Consider the following 21,180-nt stretch of genomic DNA (forward strand, 5'->3'; position numbering starts at 1 on the left):
TTAGAGCGTATCCGAGATCGGCAGTATGATGATCCTCATTTGTGTGTCCTTAGAGACACAGTGCAACACGGAGGTACCAAGCAGGTTACCTTAGGAGATTATGGAGTTTTGAGGCTGCAGGGTCGAGTTTGTGTGCCAAATGTGGATGGGCTCCGGAAGTTAATTTTAGAGGAGGCCCATAGTTTCCAGTACTCTATTCACCCGGGCACCGCGAAGATGTATCAGGATTTGCAGCAGCATTATTGATGGAGGAGAATGAAGAAGGACATTATTGCATATGTGGCTCGGTGTTTGAATTGTCAGTAGGTTAAGTACGAGCATCAAAGGCCTTGTGGTTTGTTCCATAAGATTGAGATTCTTGAGTGGAAGTGGGACCGTATCACTATGGACTTCATTGTTAGAATCCCACGGACTCAGAGGAAGTTCGATGTAGTGTGGGTTATTGTTGATAGGCTGACCAAGTCAGCACATTTCATCCCTGTGGCAGTCTTCTATTCTTCCGAGAGGTTGGCTGAGATCTATATCCGCGAGATTGTTTGTCTTCATGGTGTGCCCGTGTCTATCATTTCGGACTGAGGTATGCAGTTTACCTCATATTTCTGGAGAGCAGTTCAGCGAGAGTTGGGCACACGGGTGGAGTTGAGCATAAAGTTTCATCCTCAGACAGACGGGCAGTCCGATCGGACTATTCAGATTTTGGAGGATACGCTCCGAGCTTGTGTCATTGACTTTGGAGGCTCATGAAATCAGTTTTTGCCTTATCGGAGTTTACCGATAATAACAGCTACCAGTAGAGTATCCAGATGGCTCCTTATGAGGCTTTGTATGGCAGGCGGTGTCGGTCGCCGATTGGATGGTTTGAGCTGGGTGAGGCTTGGTTGTTGGGTACGGATCTAGTATAGGATGCCTAGGACAAGGTCAGGATTCTTCAGGATAGGCTTCGTACAGCTCAGTCCAGGCAAAAGAGTTATGCCGACCGCAAGGCTCGTGACTTGGCATTCATGGTCGGTGAGCGGGTATTGCTTCGGATGTCTCCTTTAAAGGGCATGATGAGATTTGAAAAGAAGGGCAAGCTTAGCCCTAGGTTCATTGGCCCGTTTGAGATTCTTGATCGAGTGGGAGAGGTGGTTTACATACTTGCATTGCCGCCGAGCTTATCAGCCGTGCATCCAGTGTTTCATGTGTCCATGCTTCGGAAGTATCATGGCGATCCATCCCACGTGTTAGATTTCAGCACTATCCAGTTGGACAAGAACTTGTCCTATGAGGAGGAGCCGGTGGCTATTCTAGACCGCCAGGTTCGTCAGTTGAGATCGAAGAGTTTTCCTTCTGTTCGTGTTCAGTAGAGAGGTCAGTCTGCTGAGGCATCGACCTGGGAGTCCGAGTTTGATATGCAGAGCCGGTATTCCCATTTTTTCCCCAACTCACGTACTTCCTTCTTATGTCCGTTCGAGGACAAACGGTCGTTTTAAAGGTGGAGAATGTGATGACCATTTTAAAAACAAATTCTATGTTCCAAGGCCTTAAAAACTCTTTCTGTCTCACCTCTATTTGCGTGCGCAGTCCAAGGGCGTAGCCAGAAAACCATTATGCGAAAATCTGTGAAAAATGATAAAATTTCCCTTTAAATGAGTTTAAGTGACTTCGGTCAATATTTTGGGTAAACGAACCCAGACCCATAATTTGATGGTCTCGGAGGGTCCGTAGAAAACTATGGGACTTGGGCGTATGCCCGGAATCGAATTCCGAGGTCCCAAGCCCGAGAAATAAATTTTTAAAGAAAATTGTTTTCTCGAATATTTATGAGTTTTTGGAAATGAAATGTGTTGGAAATTTGATGGAATCGGGTCCGTATTCTTGTCCCAGAGTCCAGTACATGTCTTATATATGATTTAAGTTGAGTATTTAAAATTTGGTAAGAAACAAACTTGAAATGACGTGAATCGGACCTTATTTAAGAAAAATTGGAAATCGATGTTCTTAAGTGATTTTATGATTTTGATGCTAGATTCATAGTTGTTGATATTATTTTGGTGATTTGAATGTATGAGCAAGTTCGTATGATATTTTTAGGTTGGTGTGCATGTTTGGGTTGGAGCCCCGAGGGCTTGGATGAGTTTTGGATAGGCCACGGAGTGGAATTTTCACTTAGGAACTACTGGTATATTGCAGGTCTGCAGGCATCGCATTTGCGAAGCCTGGCTCGCAAATGCAAAAGGAACGGGTCTGCCTTGGGGTCGCAAATGCGACGTAGTGATCGCAAAAGCGATCTCGCAAATGCGAAAGGCCCATCGCATTTACGAAGTGGCCTGGAATCCCCCTTGGTCGCAAATGCGACAATCCGGTCGCAAAAGCGGCTTCACAATTATGATACTTTGTCGCAAATGCAACAACAACAGATTTCTGAGGGTTTCGCAATTACGAACCTTGATCGCAATTGCGATATTTAAGACCAGTTAATTCACACTTAGACGCATTTTCAGCCATTTTTCATATCTCCTCAAAGCATAAACTCTCTAGGGCGATTTTCCAAAGAAAATATGTTCTCCAAATCAATTGTAAGTCATTTCTAACTAGTTTCCTTCAATCTTTAACATCTTTTCACGTGATTTCAACTCAAAATCAATGATTTTCATTGGGGAAAATTTGGTGTTTTGGGTAGAACCTAGGTTTTTCAAATTTTGGGGAATTGGACCTCGATTTGAGGTCCGATTTCAAAACACATTATATATTGGGGTTCATGGGGGAATGGGTAATCGGGTTTTGGTTCGAACCTCGGGTTTTGACCATGTGGGCCCGGGGACAATTTTTGACTTTTGGGGAAAAACTTTAGAAAACTTATTTGCATGCATTAGAATTGATTCATTTAGAATTTATTGATATAATAAAGTAACTTGTGGCTAGATACGCGAATTGGTGGTGGAATCAAGAGGTAAAGCGATAGTTGAGACTTGAATTGTGTTCGTGGCATCGAGGTAAGTGTTTGGTCTAACCTTAGTTTGAGGGATTATGAGTCGAGTCATATTTGCTATGTGATAATTGTTGAGTACGACGTATAGGCATGGTGACAAGTATCTATGCGTTGGTGTCAAGCATGCCCGTGAGTCTTATATTATAATTATTTTGACTTCGTTTATATTATTCATGCATTTTGTGATGATTTCTATTGTTGAGTATTTGTTGAAGTAATAGTGGTATTTGAGTATTGAAGAGCGTTGGCTCAAGTGTATAACGAATTGTGGAAGTATAATTGGCAATTGAACCTTATAGAGCATTGGCTCAAATTGTGAAGTAAAAGTGAAAAAGATAGGAGAAATATTATATTGTCTCCCTTGCCGGGATGTTGTTGCTTTTAATACTATCTCCCTTGTCGGGATGTTGATGCTTTTGATATTGTTCCCTTGCCGGGATTTTTATTGAACTGTTGTGCCCTTGCCGGGATTTTATTGCAATTTTATTTATTTCCTTGCCTTATTGCTTGTAATTGTTGTTTTGGTTAGAGAGTGTTAAATCACGAAGGGTGATGGCGTGTATGATTTTGTGAGGAAGAGTGTAAAGCACGAAGGGTGATGTCGTGCCGCACGATGTACAATATTGATTCTATGGTGAGGACCAGAGTAAAGCACGAAGGATGATGTCGTGCGATTTATATTGTTTCTTATGGTGAGGACGAGAGTAAAAGAACGAAGGGTGATGTCGTGCACTTGTTTGATTTCTAATTCTTGCTGATAATTGAGATATAGTGTTCCTTGTATTTACCTGTTGTCTTTTTATTCTTAATTTATGTTTTCGTAGGCATGTTTCCCCCTCCCCTGCTTAGTTGTACATTACTGTTCTTCTTTTATGTTGTATATGATTTATCTACACAGGTTTATTTGGTAGTCTGGTCCTAGACTCGTCACTACTTCGCCGAGGTTAGGCTAGGCACTTACCAGCACATGGGGTCGGTTGTGTTGATACTACACTCTGCACTCTGTGCAGATCCCGGAGCAGCAGCTTTTGGACCTTAGCTTGAGGGGCTTCCTTCAGTCCATACGGAGATCCAAGGTAGTCCTGCAGGCGTCCGCAGGCCCTGGCGTCTCCCTATATCCCTTCATCCTGTTTCATTTACGTATTTCGAAAATAGTGTATTATTTGTCTTTCAAACTTTGTTTGTAGTACTCCTAAACCGTTTGTGAAGTTGTGACACCAGTTCTGGGTAGTCGCTGCTTGAGAAGTTGTAATGAATGTATTTACATAGTTTTAATGTTTCTTCTGTTTGTTTAAATTCTGTTGTCTATAAGTTATTGTTTCATAATTGTTAAAGGATTTAAAATGGGAAAAAGGTAATTTGTTCAAACAGTCGGCTTGCCTAAATTTCATTAGCAGGCTTCATCACGACTCCCGAGGGTAAGAATTCCAGGTCGTGACAGATATTGATGGTTGTGACCCGAGTGGCTTTGATCCATGTGGTTGTGACATGGATGGATGAGATCCATACGATGTAGATGGCTGCGATCAAAGTGGTTGTGAGGCATCTGGACTGTATGTCGGACGTATAGTCCTATGGACATGTGATGAAAGAGCTGGTGTCTGTACGAAGATATAGGGATTGTGATGTTGTGGCAGCTAAGTATAGCCCTGGGGTGGAGGATCAGACATAGGCATAGGCATCTCTGAAGAGGGTGGAGCAGATGGAGTATTATTTTCTACCCTCCTCTTTCCCTTCCTAGCTTTTTCTCGACCCCGAGAACCAGTAGGGTCATTGTTACCTTGAACCTTGCCTGCTATCTGCATAATATAATACATATTTAGATTGAAACATATAAGAAACTAGTTATAAAATGAGAGTTATTTAAAAAACCAACCTTTTAAAGCCCATCGACGTATTGTTCCTCGTCCGAGAATTCTTCGTCCTCACTTATTTGAGTTTCATCAGTTGATTCTTCGTCCTCTTTTTCTATAATTCTTACTTCATTTATATCAACTTCTTCCAATATGTATTCAGGATGTTCCAAATCATTTTCTAGCCGATCGTCCACTATTTGGTGAACACTGGAGATATCATTTGGATATGTAACATCTAGCATATTCTCGACTTCCACCCTACCTACATGCTTAGTTTTTATTACAACCCACCAATCGGACTTATTCTGCCGCAATGGATAAGGAGCATAATACACTTGCCTAACATTATGTGCAATTATGAAAGGATCATAGCGAGCATACTCCCTCGTATGATTAACCTCAATTATGTTGTATTGGTTGTGTACTCTTGTACCTCTTGTTGGATTTGGGTCAAACCACTTGCATCTAAAGAGTATTAATTTCTTATATGGCCAACCAGTATATTTTAGTTCTATTATTTCTTTGAGCACACCATAATAATCAATATCTCCAACTTGGTTGACATTACCACATTGAACCCACACCCCGTTGTTGTTGTTATTTTTACTTTTAGACCAATCCTCTGTATGGAACTTATAACCATTCACTACGTACTTAGACATTGTTGTGACCTGAAGCCCAGGTCCCCAATATATATCTATCAAAAATTGATTTACACTATTATTTGGATCATTTACCTACATAGTGTTAAAAAAAATTCATAAGTTAGCATAACTTACAAACATTATTTACCTACATAGTGTTAGAACATTATCAGGATAAACTTACAAATTGTTTGAACCACGTATCAAATCTCGTATATACAGCATCATGGCCAAATTGATCCACGAAGTGACTGTGACACATCAAATATTTTTAGTAGTTGCATCAAGATGTAATCACAGTAAATTTTATATTTTGATAACTAATAAATCAATATTTACTTGAGAAATAGTACAACTTCGGGACAATTTAGCAACACATGAAGTGTAGCTGACTTGTACTCCATATCACTCAAACTTCTCTTTCTAACGTCCTTAGAATATCGGCCTGATTGATTGAATATGGACATTGGCAGATATAATGGATCATTCACACATTTGACCTTGTGCCTATTGGGCCTATTCCTAGAACATGGCACGTTACTTTCAAAATAATAAGAACAAAAATGAGCAGTTTCCTTTGCAAGATAAGCTTCGCATATAGATCTTTCAATCATATTCCTCTGGTTAACAAATTGTTTGCCTTTGCCAATTGTCCTACACAATGTCATGTTAGCCAAGAACATTCAAAAAACAGAAAATTACATCAAACCTATAATATTACCTCTCAAAGGGATACATCCATCTGCATTGAATAGGCCTTCCAAGTCGTGCCTCGTGTACAAGGTTGATTGGAAGGTGTTCCGTCACATCAAAAAACCCACATAGAAATCTTTTCTATCTTACTAGAAGTTACACGAATGTTCTGATCCATCCGGAGTAGGTTTTCTTCCCTTAATATGGTAGAACACAAGCCTTTGAAAAACAAACTAATCTCTGTGATGGGTTTCCAGATTCTTTCAGGCAAACCACAAAATGAAATAGGCACTAAGGTCTCCATGAAAACATGGCAGTCATGACTTTTCAAATGGCTCACTTCCCTACCTCCATATCTACTTTTTTCCAAAATTCGACGCATAACCCTCAGACATCTTCAATTTCGTAACCTAATCACAAATTTGCCGTATTTCCTCTAAAGTGAATGTGTAACTTGCTTTGGGCTTGAACACCTTACCATTGTTTGTTGTTTTCAAGTATAATTTAGGCCGCCTACAATATTCTTGTAAGTCCATTCTAGCCTTAGGGTTATCCTTTGTCTTACCTTTAATATACATCACTGTGTTGAACAACAACAACCCAGTATAATCCCACAAGTGGGGTCTGGGGAGGGTAGTATGTACGCAGACCTTACCCCTACCCCGAGGGGCAGAGAGGTTGTTTCTAGGAGACCCTCAGCTCAAGAAAGCACCAAGTGACGATATATTAGTACCATCGATAGACTCATAATAAAATAACATAAAATACATAACATAACATAAAGGAGCCTAAAATAGCAAAATAACAGCAATATAAGAGAATATAGTAAATACCGGCAAGATAGAAGGTAAACTAATTGTCAAAAATAATTCTTCTCAATATGCATGACATCAAGGTTATGACGGAGAAGATTATCCTTCCAATAATACAACTCCCAAAATATACTCTGTTTCGTCCAATTATGAGTAACACCGTATCGGGGGAATTTATAAGGTGGAGCTTCAGTAACTTTACTGAAGTTTTGGACTCTCTCTCGAATTTCCTCACCTGAAAGTATCGAAGGTGGAGAATCATATTCCATTTTATTCTTTTTGAATGCATTTTTCATCCTTCTAAACTCATGATCATGAGGCAAGAATTGACGATGACAATCAAACCATGATTGCTTTCGGCCATGTTTCAAAGTGAACACTTTACTATTTTCCATGAAGTAAGGACAAGCTAGCTTCCCAGCAGTCATCCACTCAAACAACATTCCATACGCACGAAAATCGTTAATAGTCCACATTAAATTAGCACGCAAATTAAAATTCTGCTTGGTTGATATGTCATATGTTTCAACACCATCACACCACAATTGTTTTAGCTCATCAATCAAAGGTTGCAAATATACATCAATCAAACTTTTTAGATTACGTGGGCCGGGGATAATACAATTTAAGAATATATATGGACTAGTCATGCACAACTCGGGTGGTAGATTATAAGGTGTAAGAAAGACAGGACAACATGAATATGGTATCGCAGATACAGAAAAAGGCGTGAAACCATCCACATATAGACCTAACCGAATGTTCTTTGGTTCACTAGAAAAATATGGATATGTCCTATCAAAGTGCTTCCAAGCTTCTCCATTTGAAGGATGACACATAACACCAAGTGGTCTTCTATTTTCAAAGTGTCATCTCATATGAGGAGCATAACTCATCGACACATATAACCTCTTTAACCTAGGTATAAGAGGTAAATAATGCATCGCCTTGATAGCGACCATATTCCCGCTGGAAAGCCTCTTGAAACGAGGCTTTTCGCAAAATTTACAACTATCTAAAGTTGCATCATCTTTATAATATAGCATGCAACCATTTTCACAACAATCAATTCTCATTGACGAAAGTCCTAACTTAGAAACCAATCTCTTTGCCTTATAGAAATCACCAGATAAGTTGATATTAGGGTCAACTAGTTCACTCATAAGGTCAATAAAAGAGTCCATGGCTGTTTGAGAAATATTCCAATCAGATTTTATACTTAGTAATCTAACTGCAACAGACAGCTCGGAGTGCAGACTTCCTTCACGTAGTGGACGACTAGCTTCCTGTAACTGTTCATAAAAATATTTTGTGTCATCATTAGGTGTTTGTTCAACATTTTCATTGGGCTCACCCCCAAAGTGCATCCCAAAAGCATCTGCAACCATATCCTGAATTCTAGAATTAAGATTTGTATTTTCCTCCGACCTACTACTTTCACCAACAACCATGTTATGAAATATCCCACGGCTACCATCGATCTCTCCATGATTAGTCCACACAAAGTAATTCTCTATAAACCCCTTCCTATAAAGATGAAACTTACCTACCTCCGGTTTTTCAAACTTCATACAATCACACTTGACACAAGGGCACCTAATTACTCCTTCACTTTGGTATGGTGGAAGTGACATTGCATGTCTAATAAAGTCATCAACCCCTTCTACAAAATCCTCCCGCAATGCCCGCCGATTAGGATAATTCCTATTGTACATCCAAGTACGATGTTCCATCTATATAAATAAAACAAGAACATTTATAATTTATTCTACAATTATAAATTAATTAAATCTTTTTTAGTTAATTCAAGATAATTATTTTTTCCTAATTACACCAAAAATTAAATTATATTAAATATAAAGTAAAAGTTCAATTTATATCTTACGAGTTTAAACATAAACTAAAAGTTCAATTTATATCCTAAAAATTCAAATCATACCTAGAAGGTTCAATTTATATCTTAAAAGTTCAATTCACAAGAACAACACCTAAAAACTAAAAGTTCAATTCATATCCTACGAGTTTAAACATAAACTAAAAGTTCAATTTATATCTTACGAGTTTAAACATAAACTAAAATTTAGGATTATATCCTAAAAATTTAACCCATACCCTAAAAGTTCGATTCACAAGAACAAATCCTAAACCCTAGATTCTAACTAAACTATTTAAGACAATACAAAGTTAATAATTCAATTCTAACTAAACTATTCAAGACAATACAAACTCAAACATTCAATTTATACCATATGTAATCAATTCAATTAAAACAAGACCTAAACCCTAGATTTCTATAAAATAAAATATTATTTAATCAATTGAAACTAATTCATAGCTAATAAATAAAATATTAGATTTATACACAAAAGATATAAATTGTAATTCAAACCTAGAATTTTTAGGAGGTGGAGAAGGAGAGACGCAGTAGTGGTAGCAGCAGCGGTGACGGCGCGGCGACAGCTAAGCGTTGGCGACGCGGGGTGGGGAATGAGATTTGTGTGAGGGAAATAGAGAGGGAGAGGGGAAGGTACTGAGTGGGAGTTTAAGGAATTTTGAGAAGAGAGATATGAAAAAATGGGGGAAATCCCGTCTATTTCAGGTTTGTTTTCAGACTTACCGACCAACGTTGGCCGGTATTTTGGTCGGTACATTAAGTGTTGACCGTTTGACCAAATACCGACCAACTTTGGTCGGTTTTTTTTTTAAAAAAAACTAAATTCTTTTTTTTCATTTTTATTTTTTAACATATTATAAGCTATAAAAAATTATTATTAACTATAATATTTATTTTATTTAACTATAATTATTATAAATAATTATAAACTATAAGCATAATCTTTACAAAAAATTACATTAACTAGATAATTACTTTTAATTGATTATAATAGCATCTATGTAAGTAAATGTTTAAGTTATATTTAAGTAAATGAGTAATTTCACACACACACATAAACTATATTGTAATTGATGATCAAACTTATACATTACTACGTATGTACGAATAATTAATCAATTGATAAACTAATATCATATTATTCTATTTTAGGTCGAGACGTCTTGTTTTTATATTAATCGATATAGGTCAAAACATTTTGTTTTTAATATTCATCGATGCATCTAAACAAGATATAAGTCGATGAATCAATTTACAAGCCTATCAATCCCTAAAAGAACTCGACCAAGTGCTCCTAGCGTTTCATGTTCTTATATATATACGACTATCAAAGTGTGTGTGTGTGTATATATATATATATACACACATACACATAGTCACTTCATTGTAATACTTTAACTATATATATAGCTTATTATAGTATATGTTAGTGTGTGTATATATATAACACACACACTTCGTTGTGCTACTTTAACTACTTACATAGCATGTTATGGTATATGTTATTGTATTCATTATATGTAGTATAATAGAGTTAATGGATTGCATTCATTCATCATTAATAATGCATGACATAGATTAATCGATATAGGCCGAGACGTTTTATTTTTACTATTAATAGATATAGGTCAGACGTTTTGTTTTTAATATTAAACGATGCATCTAAGTAAGTTATAAGACAGATATATTTGATGATAAATTATATATACTAATTAGAATCTTCATAAGTCTATCAATCCCAAAAAAAGGGATTGATAGACTTGTGAAGATCCTAATTAATATATATAATTTATCATCAAATATATCTGTTTGGAAATTGATTCATCGACTTATAACTTACTCAGATGCATCGTTGAATATTTAAAACAAAACGTTTGACCTATATCTATATCTATATACCGAAGGGTCGGGTTATTTTAGGGATTGATAGACTTGTGAAGATCCTAATTAGTATATATAATTTATCATCAAATATATCTGTTTGAAAATTGATTCATCGACTTATAACTTACTTAGATGCATCGTTGAATATTAAACACCAAACGTCTATATATATATATATATATATATATATATATATATATATATCATGTTATAGTATATGTTAGTGTATTCATCCCTTACAAAAGTATTAACGGGTTACATTTATATTATTTAGATAGTAAATACAAAAGTGATTTTAAATTTTGACCAATGTTGACCTAATAACCGACCAACTTTGGTCGGTTATTTTCCAGAAATTAAAGTATAGCGACCAAAGTTGGTCGGTAAATGATTCCCCCAGTATTAACTAACCAACTTTGGTCGGTAATTTTAGGTGAGATTTCTTTATATTTTATAAAACATTTTAAATTAATAATATAACTATTAAAATTTTATAACTGTGTCCCACATTACCGACCAAAGTTGGTTGGTAATGTAAAATTTTCTTTGACTAAACAAGTCTAACCAGCTCGGTCAACTTGTTGACCACTTTACCGACCAACTTTGGTCGGTAATTTATTTAAAATAAATATAAAATATTTTTCTCTCAGTTACCGACCAACATCGTTGGTTGCTATTTTGGACCGATCAATTTTGGTCACAAAATATTGATCGTTAATTACTGAATTTCTAGTAGTGACTCCTGATCTTAATATAAAGGTTCCATGAAAATATCTGTCATATAAAACAACCAAAGGGATCAAATTCTAAAGAAGCATGCTGCTTATGGACTATTGAATTATATGACTTGTAGCTTCGAAGAAGATATCATTTCTTCATCGATCTTAATTAGTCCTTAAGATTGTCTTTCTTAAAATTGGAGGACATCCTATTGTTATGACCGAAATAATTAGGTGTCATGCGGAAGCTAGTAAAACAAACCTTGAACGATCATAAATCAGATAACAAAAGAGAAATCTATTAAAAGAGACACAAATATTTAACGTGATTCGGTCAACTGACCTACATCCACAACGGAGATGATTAATCCACTATAATAAAAAAAAGTACAAAATATCGAGAGAACAACCTCATGAAGAGGCAAACACAAGTGATACACTAACACTTGTCCTGTAAAGTTCTCCCCCTAAACACGACTCTCAAACCACATATGCTACATTGTGGATACTAAATGAGAACGACGGATCTTCAATTTATAGAACTCCAAACCTTTTCCTACAAGAAAAAGGACTAGCCAAATATGAGAGATTTGTAATTTGCTTCTACAAGAAGAAAAACACAATTAAGGTAAACATGTTGCCCTTTCCTTCAACAAATAGAAAAACCAAATATGGTAAGAAAATTCTGGCAAACACCTAACACTAATTATGACATTGCAATCTAACCAATTTATCCGAGGGTCAACTAAATGAGTCCCTTTTATTTGCGATAATTACATCATGATTTAATCTCATGGAGATGGTAGATCATTAATCTGTAAGTTCTGCGATTAGCGATCAATTCATATATGTTGAATGCCGAATTAACATTAATCATTCTAAAATGTACACTAGTACCACGAAAAAAAATACTTATTTGGGAATTTATGCTTATAAATTAGCATCTCTACCCATAATTAACTTTAGTGGCCTATAAAGCACGATTCCACAATATTGTTAGGCATCATTAACTGTAAAGTTATTCTTTTCGAAACAAAATAGTTGAACATTTTCATATTCCACCTTCTATCAGTATCCTTCAATAATATCACTACCACAATATAGCTAGGCCTAATCGTGTAACAGTGGTTAAATTAAGCCATAGCTTTGCCAATGGAATTGGCGATCCTCAACAAAGTTAATTTGTTAAACAAGATCAAAGTTAAGTGTTGGGTATCATTAAAATTGTAAAAATCCACAGAATCAATGCCGTTAACTTAAATCATATAAGAGGGTATCATGAGGTGCTAGGGCTTAATAAAAAGGCTTGAAAGCTTAAAAGATTCAAATGCAATAAAGGAAAAAGGGGTATGCCGCCATATAGAGTGACAAAGCTCGACAAAAACCTAAATCTTGTGAAGTAATCAAATACTAGGGTTTCGTATAGGTGATCACTCCCTCTTTTTATGCTCTTTAATTGGATTAATATAGTACATGCAAACGTGCATAATTGTCGTCCATTCATTTCGATCTGTATAGTATTAATTAATAGTTTAAACCAGTTAAAGGAATAATTAAAGATTATTTAGTAAACAGTAAACATATGTAGAGAGGGTTTGGGGGCGGGGACCATTTCTACCCTAATAGAATTAAGCTTTACAGGTTTCAACTTTTAAAAAGTGGATTTTCCCCCAATACAGCTTGTTAATATGCGAATTAGTAGTGGACTCAATTAGATTATATTCTCACTTAATATTTTTAAAACCCTAATCTTGTCACAGGTTTGACTAAGGAGTCAAGATCTGAATTTAATTTGTTTAGTTAAATACTCATGGCATAATCAAAATCTAGATAAATCCAACCTGTGAGAAATAAAATGATTAAATGATCGAAAGTAGTTCTCTCATTTCAATCTGGAGCATTTGTAACAAAAAGAGGACGATATAAACATATTGTTTTAACTCTAAAGTTTATTCTTAGTATGACCATGTCAATTGTGATTGATTCTTAACCCTCCATCCAAATCCTATGTATATATATATTATATGACCTTCATTGTGAGTAATCACTTGAAAGTCGCTAAGGTTAGACCAACATGTATGTTTCTCCCCATGTATATATGTCACGCTTCTCCATGCACATGCATGCTAACATGTACATACATACAATACTATGGGAGAAAACTACCTTATCAAGTCTTTTCTGCTTTCAACTCAAATTATATATACCGTTGAAAATTTACAACACATGCCCAAAAAAATTATACACTCCCTAAATTGACACCCTTTGTCATATAAAAGTAATCCGTATAGTGATTTTTTGCCCTCACTAACTTAAATTATATTCCTAGATCCGCCTATATACACTAGAACATGTAAACAATTTGTAGAAGCTGTTGGCCAGTAATTGGAGAAAATAGAAACGTGTCTGCATTTTAGAAGATCAACTAAATCCATAAGATGGAGGTGGATGAACATGTGAAATTGGTTCCAATAGCTAATGTAGGAAGGATAATGAAACAAATCCTACCACCAACTGCCAAAATCTCCAAAGAAGCTAAAGAGACAATTCAAGAATGTGCATCAGAGTTTATAGGTTTTGTTACTGGGGAAGCATCTGACAAGTGTCACAAGGAGAATCGAAGGACGGTTAATGGAGATGACATCTGTTGGGCTCTCAGTTCATTAGGTTTTGACAACTATGCCGAGGCCATGTTGAGGTACTTGTATAAATTAAGGGAGTTTGAAAGACAAAGGGCAAATCAGACCAAAGGTTCAAATGATGAAGATACAGACCATGAAGCTGCAAGTGAATCTGAGAATCAAGATATTACCACTACTTAAAGTATAATGGAAAGCTCTAACTGAAGGGGATGATCAATTCAGTGTTGTAGTTTCAACTGTTAAAGATTCTGACCCTTTTTTTTGGTTCATGCTAATTTTCTCTGTGTCGTTCCAAATCTGTGAAAATCGGCTATTCGGAGCTTTGTCCGACTAGAGACAATCTTCAAATTATAATCATTATTCACAAGTGTTTCTACTTCTTTATTTTTGGATCGTTCTTTTTTGTTTTCCTTACTTCAGCTGCAGATCCATGTGTATGGATCTAGGTTTGGGATTTTTGAAAAAGAAATATACTATGTTTATCCTTTAGTTCCAATTTTCAACAAGCAGCTAGAGTATATATATCAGGAAAATCGGAGCGTACTGTGTATTAATCTATGATCCAGTATGCTGTCATATTTTTACCACTTTCCATTTTTTTCCTCTTTTTTTGCTCTATCAAGAATTCCTGATTTTTGAGAAACATTCCTATAATATCTAGCTGATTGATGATCAGATGCGTAAAGCTATCATGTTATCTTCCAGAATTATAAGTACTTATTATAATTTGATGACAAAAAAGCAAGCTGATATTAAATATATGATCATTGATCAAAACCAATCCGATGAATATATCACCGGTGATCTATTCATCTAAATTCTCCATTTCTAACCTTATAGTGAAGGTTTTTTCTTACCACATCGATCTGCCCACCATGTAATTCTTTAAAATTTGTATACTTGACGACCATAGTTATTTAACGCATGCATTTTAATTTCCTTCCATTCGATAAAATGTGTACTACCTAAAAGCCACCAGCCCCAAATTCATTCAAAAATATTAGAGCATTATTTACCTCTGCAACTTTCAAATTAAAGGCTAGTTGAATTGAAAATCCTTAATGACTATATATATATAATAGAATGTACCACATAGAACTGATCTTATTAAACCGTATAGAAACAATTAGCTATCTTAGAGATCCTAAGCTGAAGCCTTTATTATCTCAAACTAGACATGCTAATTAACTCACTCAGTCACTCTATCGTGTATGACCGTGTTACTTCCTAATTATCTCTATTCAGGGTTGTGGTGGAACTGAAAATTATTTTTCAAAATGTAATTTTCTGGATATCATTTTTCATAATACCTGAACCAGGCACTAGACATTTTTCAGTAAATAATGAACGTCAAATTAAAGTACAGTAGATGCTATTATATTTGCCTTGGTGATGGATGCACCAATACACCGTATTCAAGGGGATGTGCCATGGTGTATGTTGTTCGCTGATGATATAGTTTTGATTGATGAGATGCGAGGCATCATTAACGAGAGGCTGGAGGTTTGAAGACAGACCCTGAATCTAATGGTTTCAAGTTGAGTAGGACTAAGACAGAATATCTGGAATGTATGTTCAGCGATGTGTCGGGGGAAGCAGACATGGACATGAGGCTTGACTCACAAATTATCCCTAAGAAAGGAAGTTTCAAGTACCTTGGGTCAATTATCCAGGGAGGATGAGGAGATAGACGAGGATGTCATGCATCGTATAGGACTGGGGTGGATGAAATGAAGGTTAGCATCTGGTGTCTTGTGTGACAAGTGCCACTAAAACTTAAAGGCAAGTTCTATACAGCGGTGGTTAGACTGACCATGTTGTATGGGGTTGAATGTTGGGCAGCCAAGAATTCTCATACCCAGAAGATGAAAGTGGCAGAAATGAGGATGTTGAGATGGTTGTGCGGACACACTAGGCTGGATAAGATTAGGAACAAAGATATTGGGGAGAAGGTGGTCGTGCCTCTTATGGGCGACAAGATGCAGGAAGCGACGCTTAGATGGTTCGGGTACGTGCGGAGGAGAAGCCTAGATGACCTAGTTAGGAGGTGTGAGTGGTTAATATTGGCAAGTATGGGGAGAGGTAGAGGGCGGCCTAAGAAGTATTGGGGTGAGGTGACCAGGCAGGACATGGCGCGACTTCAGATCTCCGAGGACATGGCTCATGATAGGAAGGTGTGGAGGTCGAGCATTAGGTTTGTAGGTTAGGAAAGAGCTGAGCGTTTTTCTACTTTGTACGGAGGCGTGGCTAATAATGTTTCGCCTTGGGTTGTTAGTGGTTTATGTAGTTTCCACACTATTTTCTATGGCATTATTACTGGTTATTGTTATTGCTTTTCCATCTATTTTCTGTCTCTTACGATGCTAATATTCTTTTTCTGGATTTTGTTGTTGTCACTAATCTATTGTCTATATTGTTTATTTTTTTCTTATAATTGAGTCGAAGGTCTTTCGGAAACAAGCTCTCTACCCCTTCGGGGTAAGGGTAAGGTCTCAGATCCCACTTGTGGGATTTTACCAGATTGTTGTTGTAAAGTACAGTACATGCTAATATTTTATTAGTCTGATCTCTGTATCGACAACTTGAATTTCACCATGACTTTTCGAGTACTTAGGGTTTAAGAGAGGGAACCTAGGGTTTCTGTAAAGTGATTAGGGGACCACTCCTCCAATATCTTCCTGGAAGAGGAATCCTAGCTAGTGGGGAGCGAAAACCACTGTTCCTCCATCCTCTTTTACCCACTTCTCTAAAAAGCTTATAATATTAATTATTCAATTATAAGAGCTTTGCTTTAGTGAGAAAGAATTAGAAAGCTAACCCTAGTTAGCTGTGATTCTTGAACGAAGCACATTGTAAAATGACATCATGCGTGATGTGTAACCAGTCGCAAAGTAGCTAAGAAATATACAGATAGAAGAACAGGTGATCAAAAGGTCTAAGAGATAAATTAAAAACAAGTTGAAATCCTGATATTTTGGATAAACAACTACATATATATGCAAGTGAAAAAGAGTTTGAGTCGTTAATTATAAGTACCATTAGTAAATCATGGTTGCCTTGTTATTCTATGTATACCCAATGTTAATTTACTATAGTCGCACCTTGTTGAGATATAATACAATTAAGTTAGTAAGATCATGTGTTCTTTTTGGCTAGCAGTTTAAACTTTTAGATAAAGTGGTCATACACTTCAGTACACTCGGAGCATGTAATGATGGAAGAAGGGTGCTTTGGCAGTAGTGAATACATGGTTTATAAACTGATGAAAACTGGAGTTGCACGCATTAATTTAGTGTGTTTATTTGCAAGGACAATAATGAAGAGGAGGTATGCAGATCTGAGCTTTGACAGTAACAGATTCACATTGAACAAGAATAGGTACATCTGTTTTCTGCCCTATTACGCATAAAAAGAAGCTCATCTCCTTATATTAAGCCTTAATTGCTCTCTGGAACACCAATCAACACGTGGATATGTGTTTCTACGTGTACATAGGTGAATATAAAGCGTATTTGTGAATTTAATCGAACCCATTATAATTGTTTTTCAGTCAGGATACATATGCAAATAAAGTTATGTTATATGCATATACTTTGTTAATAAGATCATACTGACTCTAAATTTTGGACTCACGGCATGTGATTTCAATTTCAAATCACCGCCGCCAACCACCAAGCATCAACCAACCGTCGCCAGTCACTATCGCTAGAACCACCGCAACTTTCCACCACCGCCACCCATGACCACCAACCACCAACATCATTGCGCTTGACTTTTGGCTAAGCATTGGCTAGCACTAGACATGGTGCAACGTGGTGCGACTTGGTGCGACGTCGTGCCATGGCCACACCCTGCCATGTCTTGCATCGTGACGTGGCCGCGTCGGATGTCATGTCATGGTCACGCCCTGCCACATCCGACGCCGTACCATAGCCACATTCTGCCTCGTGTCATGGCGGACTGCCACGTACGACATCGTGCCATGGCCAAGTCCAACGTCGTGCCATGGCCACGCCCGACGCCGTGTCATGGCCACGTCCTGCCCCGTTCCATGCATGGTCACGACCTGCCACGTCCAACGTCATGCCATGGCCACGCCCTGCCACGTCCGACGTCGTGCCATGGTCACGTCCTGCCTCGTGCCATGGCGTCCTGCCATGCCCGATGTCGTACCATGGCCATGCCTGCCACGTCCGACGTCGTGCCATGGCCACGTCGACGTCGTGCCATGGCCACGCCCTGGCATGCCCGACGTCATGCCATGGACACATCCTGTCTCGTGCCATGGCCACATCCTGCCTCATGCCATGGCGTCCTCACGTCCTGCCACGCCCGACGTCACAGATTTGGCAAAAGTTGCAAACAAACATATGGGCATATGGCTCCAGTACTGCACAGGGAGACTGAAGACCTCTCTTCAGACCTATAACTATTCAGCGGATATATCCTCCTAAGAGAGGCGAAGGAACAGAGTATCTCATGCAATATATAGTAAAAGAAGATTAATGCACTTTATCCCTTTTCCGCTTTCCTTTTTTTAGTTTCATTTAAATGTTAAAAACACTTTAGAATGGTAAGGATTCTGTAAGAATTAATGAACCGTTATTGCTCAAGATACCACATGCATAAGCTGTGAAAACTTATCATAAAACAATGGACCGAGGAAAAAAACCAATGCAATACATGGAACATTTGCATCTATATCCGTTTTTTGGGTCACGTTTTAACTTGTGTCTGCTTTACAAAAAAAATTGCAAGCGTACCCACTTTTTCGCATAACTTCAGTATACGGGGCTGAAGTAGCAAAGACAATCACGCAAAACTTCAGCATTCTAGTAGAGGCCCTGAAGTAGCAAAAATTGTTGAACCAAGTGTGCTGAAGTTTTTGTTTGTAATTGTTGAACTTAAGCATAGTAGCTGAAGTTTTGTTCTCTATTTGCTGAAGTTTTTGTTTATAATTGCTGAACTTAAACATAGTAGCTGAAGTTTTGTGATGCTGAAGTTATTTAGTTCATTTGTAAAAACTTCAACACTAAATAAGGTGAAGTTTTTTTTGTCCTGAATTCATTAGTTTTGTCATTAAGCTTTTTCAAAAACTTCAGCAGAAGATGCTGAAGTTATTTAGTTCATTTATAAAAACTTCAGCACTAAATAAGCTGAAATTTTTTTGTCATGGATTCATTAGTTTAGTCATAAAGCTTTTTCAAAAACTTCAGCAGAAGATGTTGAAGTTATTTAGTTCATTTGTAAAAACTTCAGCACTATATAAGTTGAAGTTTTTAAAAAAACTTTCTAATATACTAGATAAATAATCACCTTATTCTTTCATAGTGTATTACTACTATAAAATAATCAGATTACCAACAGTATCTAAATCATAAATTTTGGAAACAATAAACGTGAAAAGAATAGAATTATCATGAAAAGAATCACTAAGTGTGACTTTAAACTTCCCGTACATGGAAATATTCACAAACTATTGTCTACATTATTTATAATTTGTTTTTAAATAATCTGATAAATATACTTATGGCAATCATCCCATGAAAAGGAGAAGGAGGAGGAGAAGGAGAAGGGGGGCTGAAGTTGTATAAAAAGTGTGTACAAGTTAAAACTTTTAAAAAAATGGGTATAGGTTAAATGGGGAAGACCAAATTACTTATGACAACTATCCCATGAACTGAAGTTTCATAGCAGCACCAACAGCAACAGAAGAAAGAAGAAGAAGAAGAAGAAGAAGAAGAAGAAGGAGGAGGAGGAGGAGGAGGAGGAGGAGGAGGAGAAGGAGAAGGAGGAGAAAGGGGGCTGAAGTTGTTTAAAAAGTGTGTACAAGTTAAAACTTTTAAAAAAAAATGGGTATAGGTTAAATGGGGGCGACCAAATAGGGTGCCCCGTGCAATTTTTACGCTATACATACGAGTTTTGCCCTTCCCCGAGAAAATACGAAAATAAACACATATTACATCTGAGTATGTATAATTTTAATTGTTAATAAATATATATTCAGATAAAATTAAAGTAGCAATTAATATTACATCAAAAAAATACTAGAGATATCTTAATCTGAACAAAACCTTTTGTTATTATATAGGAGTAAATAGGTTCTCTATAGATGAAAATCGCTTCCAAATGCTATTATAATTAAGACGTTCCAGTGCGGCTACTCTTCGTTTTTTTTTCCAGGTAACTCATTGTTTTCTTCTTTTTGGATGATCTATCGTTGTGTACACTCTTTAATTTTTGTATTCCCCCTTTTTGTGCTAATTGATGGTCTCTTAAGATAAAAGATGAGGAAAGGAAAGGAAGAGTTTAGGCAAGAGGAGAAAGATTGGTCGTGACAGCAGTTGTGGTTGGTGGATGGAGACTTCTACCTGTGTGGTCAAGCTTTTTTTTGGCCAAAAATTGAGGTATTTGGCCAAGCTTTTGGAAGAAAAAAAATAATGCTTTTGAGGAAAAGCAGAAGCAGATTTGAAGAAACAGAAAAAAGTAGCTTCTCTCCAAAAGCACTTTTCTGATAAGCATTTTTGAGAAAAATACACTTAGAAGCAATTTTCAAAAGCTTGGTCAAACACTAATTACTGCTCAAAAGTGTTTTTCTAATTAATCGGCCAAACACAAACTACTTCTCATGAAAAACATTTTTTTTTAAAAATACTTTTGAGAAAAACACTTATCTAAATAAGCTGATTTTAGAAGTTCGGCCAAACGGGCTATTCGTTAAAGATCAAAATGAAACAAATCTATTCAAAACAAAAAGTGATTTTAAAAAAAAATGCTATTTAACGAATTTAGGTGTGAACTATTCAAATTAAGATTCCCTATATAGGAAAACAAACAGGGCCTAGCCCTGTTACCTGTTAAGGTCCTTCTAACCATAAGATTAAAGTATTTTTTTTTTATGCTCGGATAATTGGAAATAAATATGGAAAAGAGATTGGATAAAATGAAAATTAGTACTGGCTCCGATCGAGCACGTTTATTGCACTGAAAATAAAGATAGGATAACGGCTACTTTTCTTTTTTATTCAGTCCTTTGCGCCCTTATTAAGTTGGATGCTCCACGCT

General features: G+C 36.6%; 1 protein-coding gene across 1 annotated transcript; it reads left to right on the forward strand.

The window, feature by feature from the left end:
- The first annotated feature begins 13,911 nt into the window (after window positions 1-13,911).
- On the forward strand, window positions 13,912-14,295 carry LOC104212637 (nuclear transcription factor Y subunit B-4-like). Its single transcript, XM_009761963.2, has one exon. It carries the CDS (start codon window positions 13,912-13,914, stop codon window positions 14,293-14,295), a length of 384 nt encoding a protein of 127 aa, XP_009760265.1.
- The last annotated feature ends 6,885 nt before the right edge of the window (window positions 14,296-21,180 follow it).

Source organism: Nicotiana sylvestris, chromosome 1 (assembly GCF_000393655.2).
Source record: "Nicotiana sylvestris chromosome 1, ASM39365v2, whole genome shotgun sequence".
NCBI classification, from domain to species: Eukaryota; Viridiplantae; Streptophyta; class Magnoliopsida; order Solanales; family Solanaceae; genus Nicotiana; species Nicotiana sylvestris.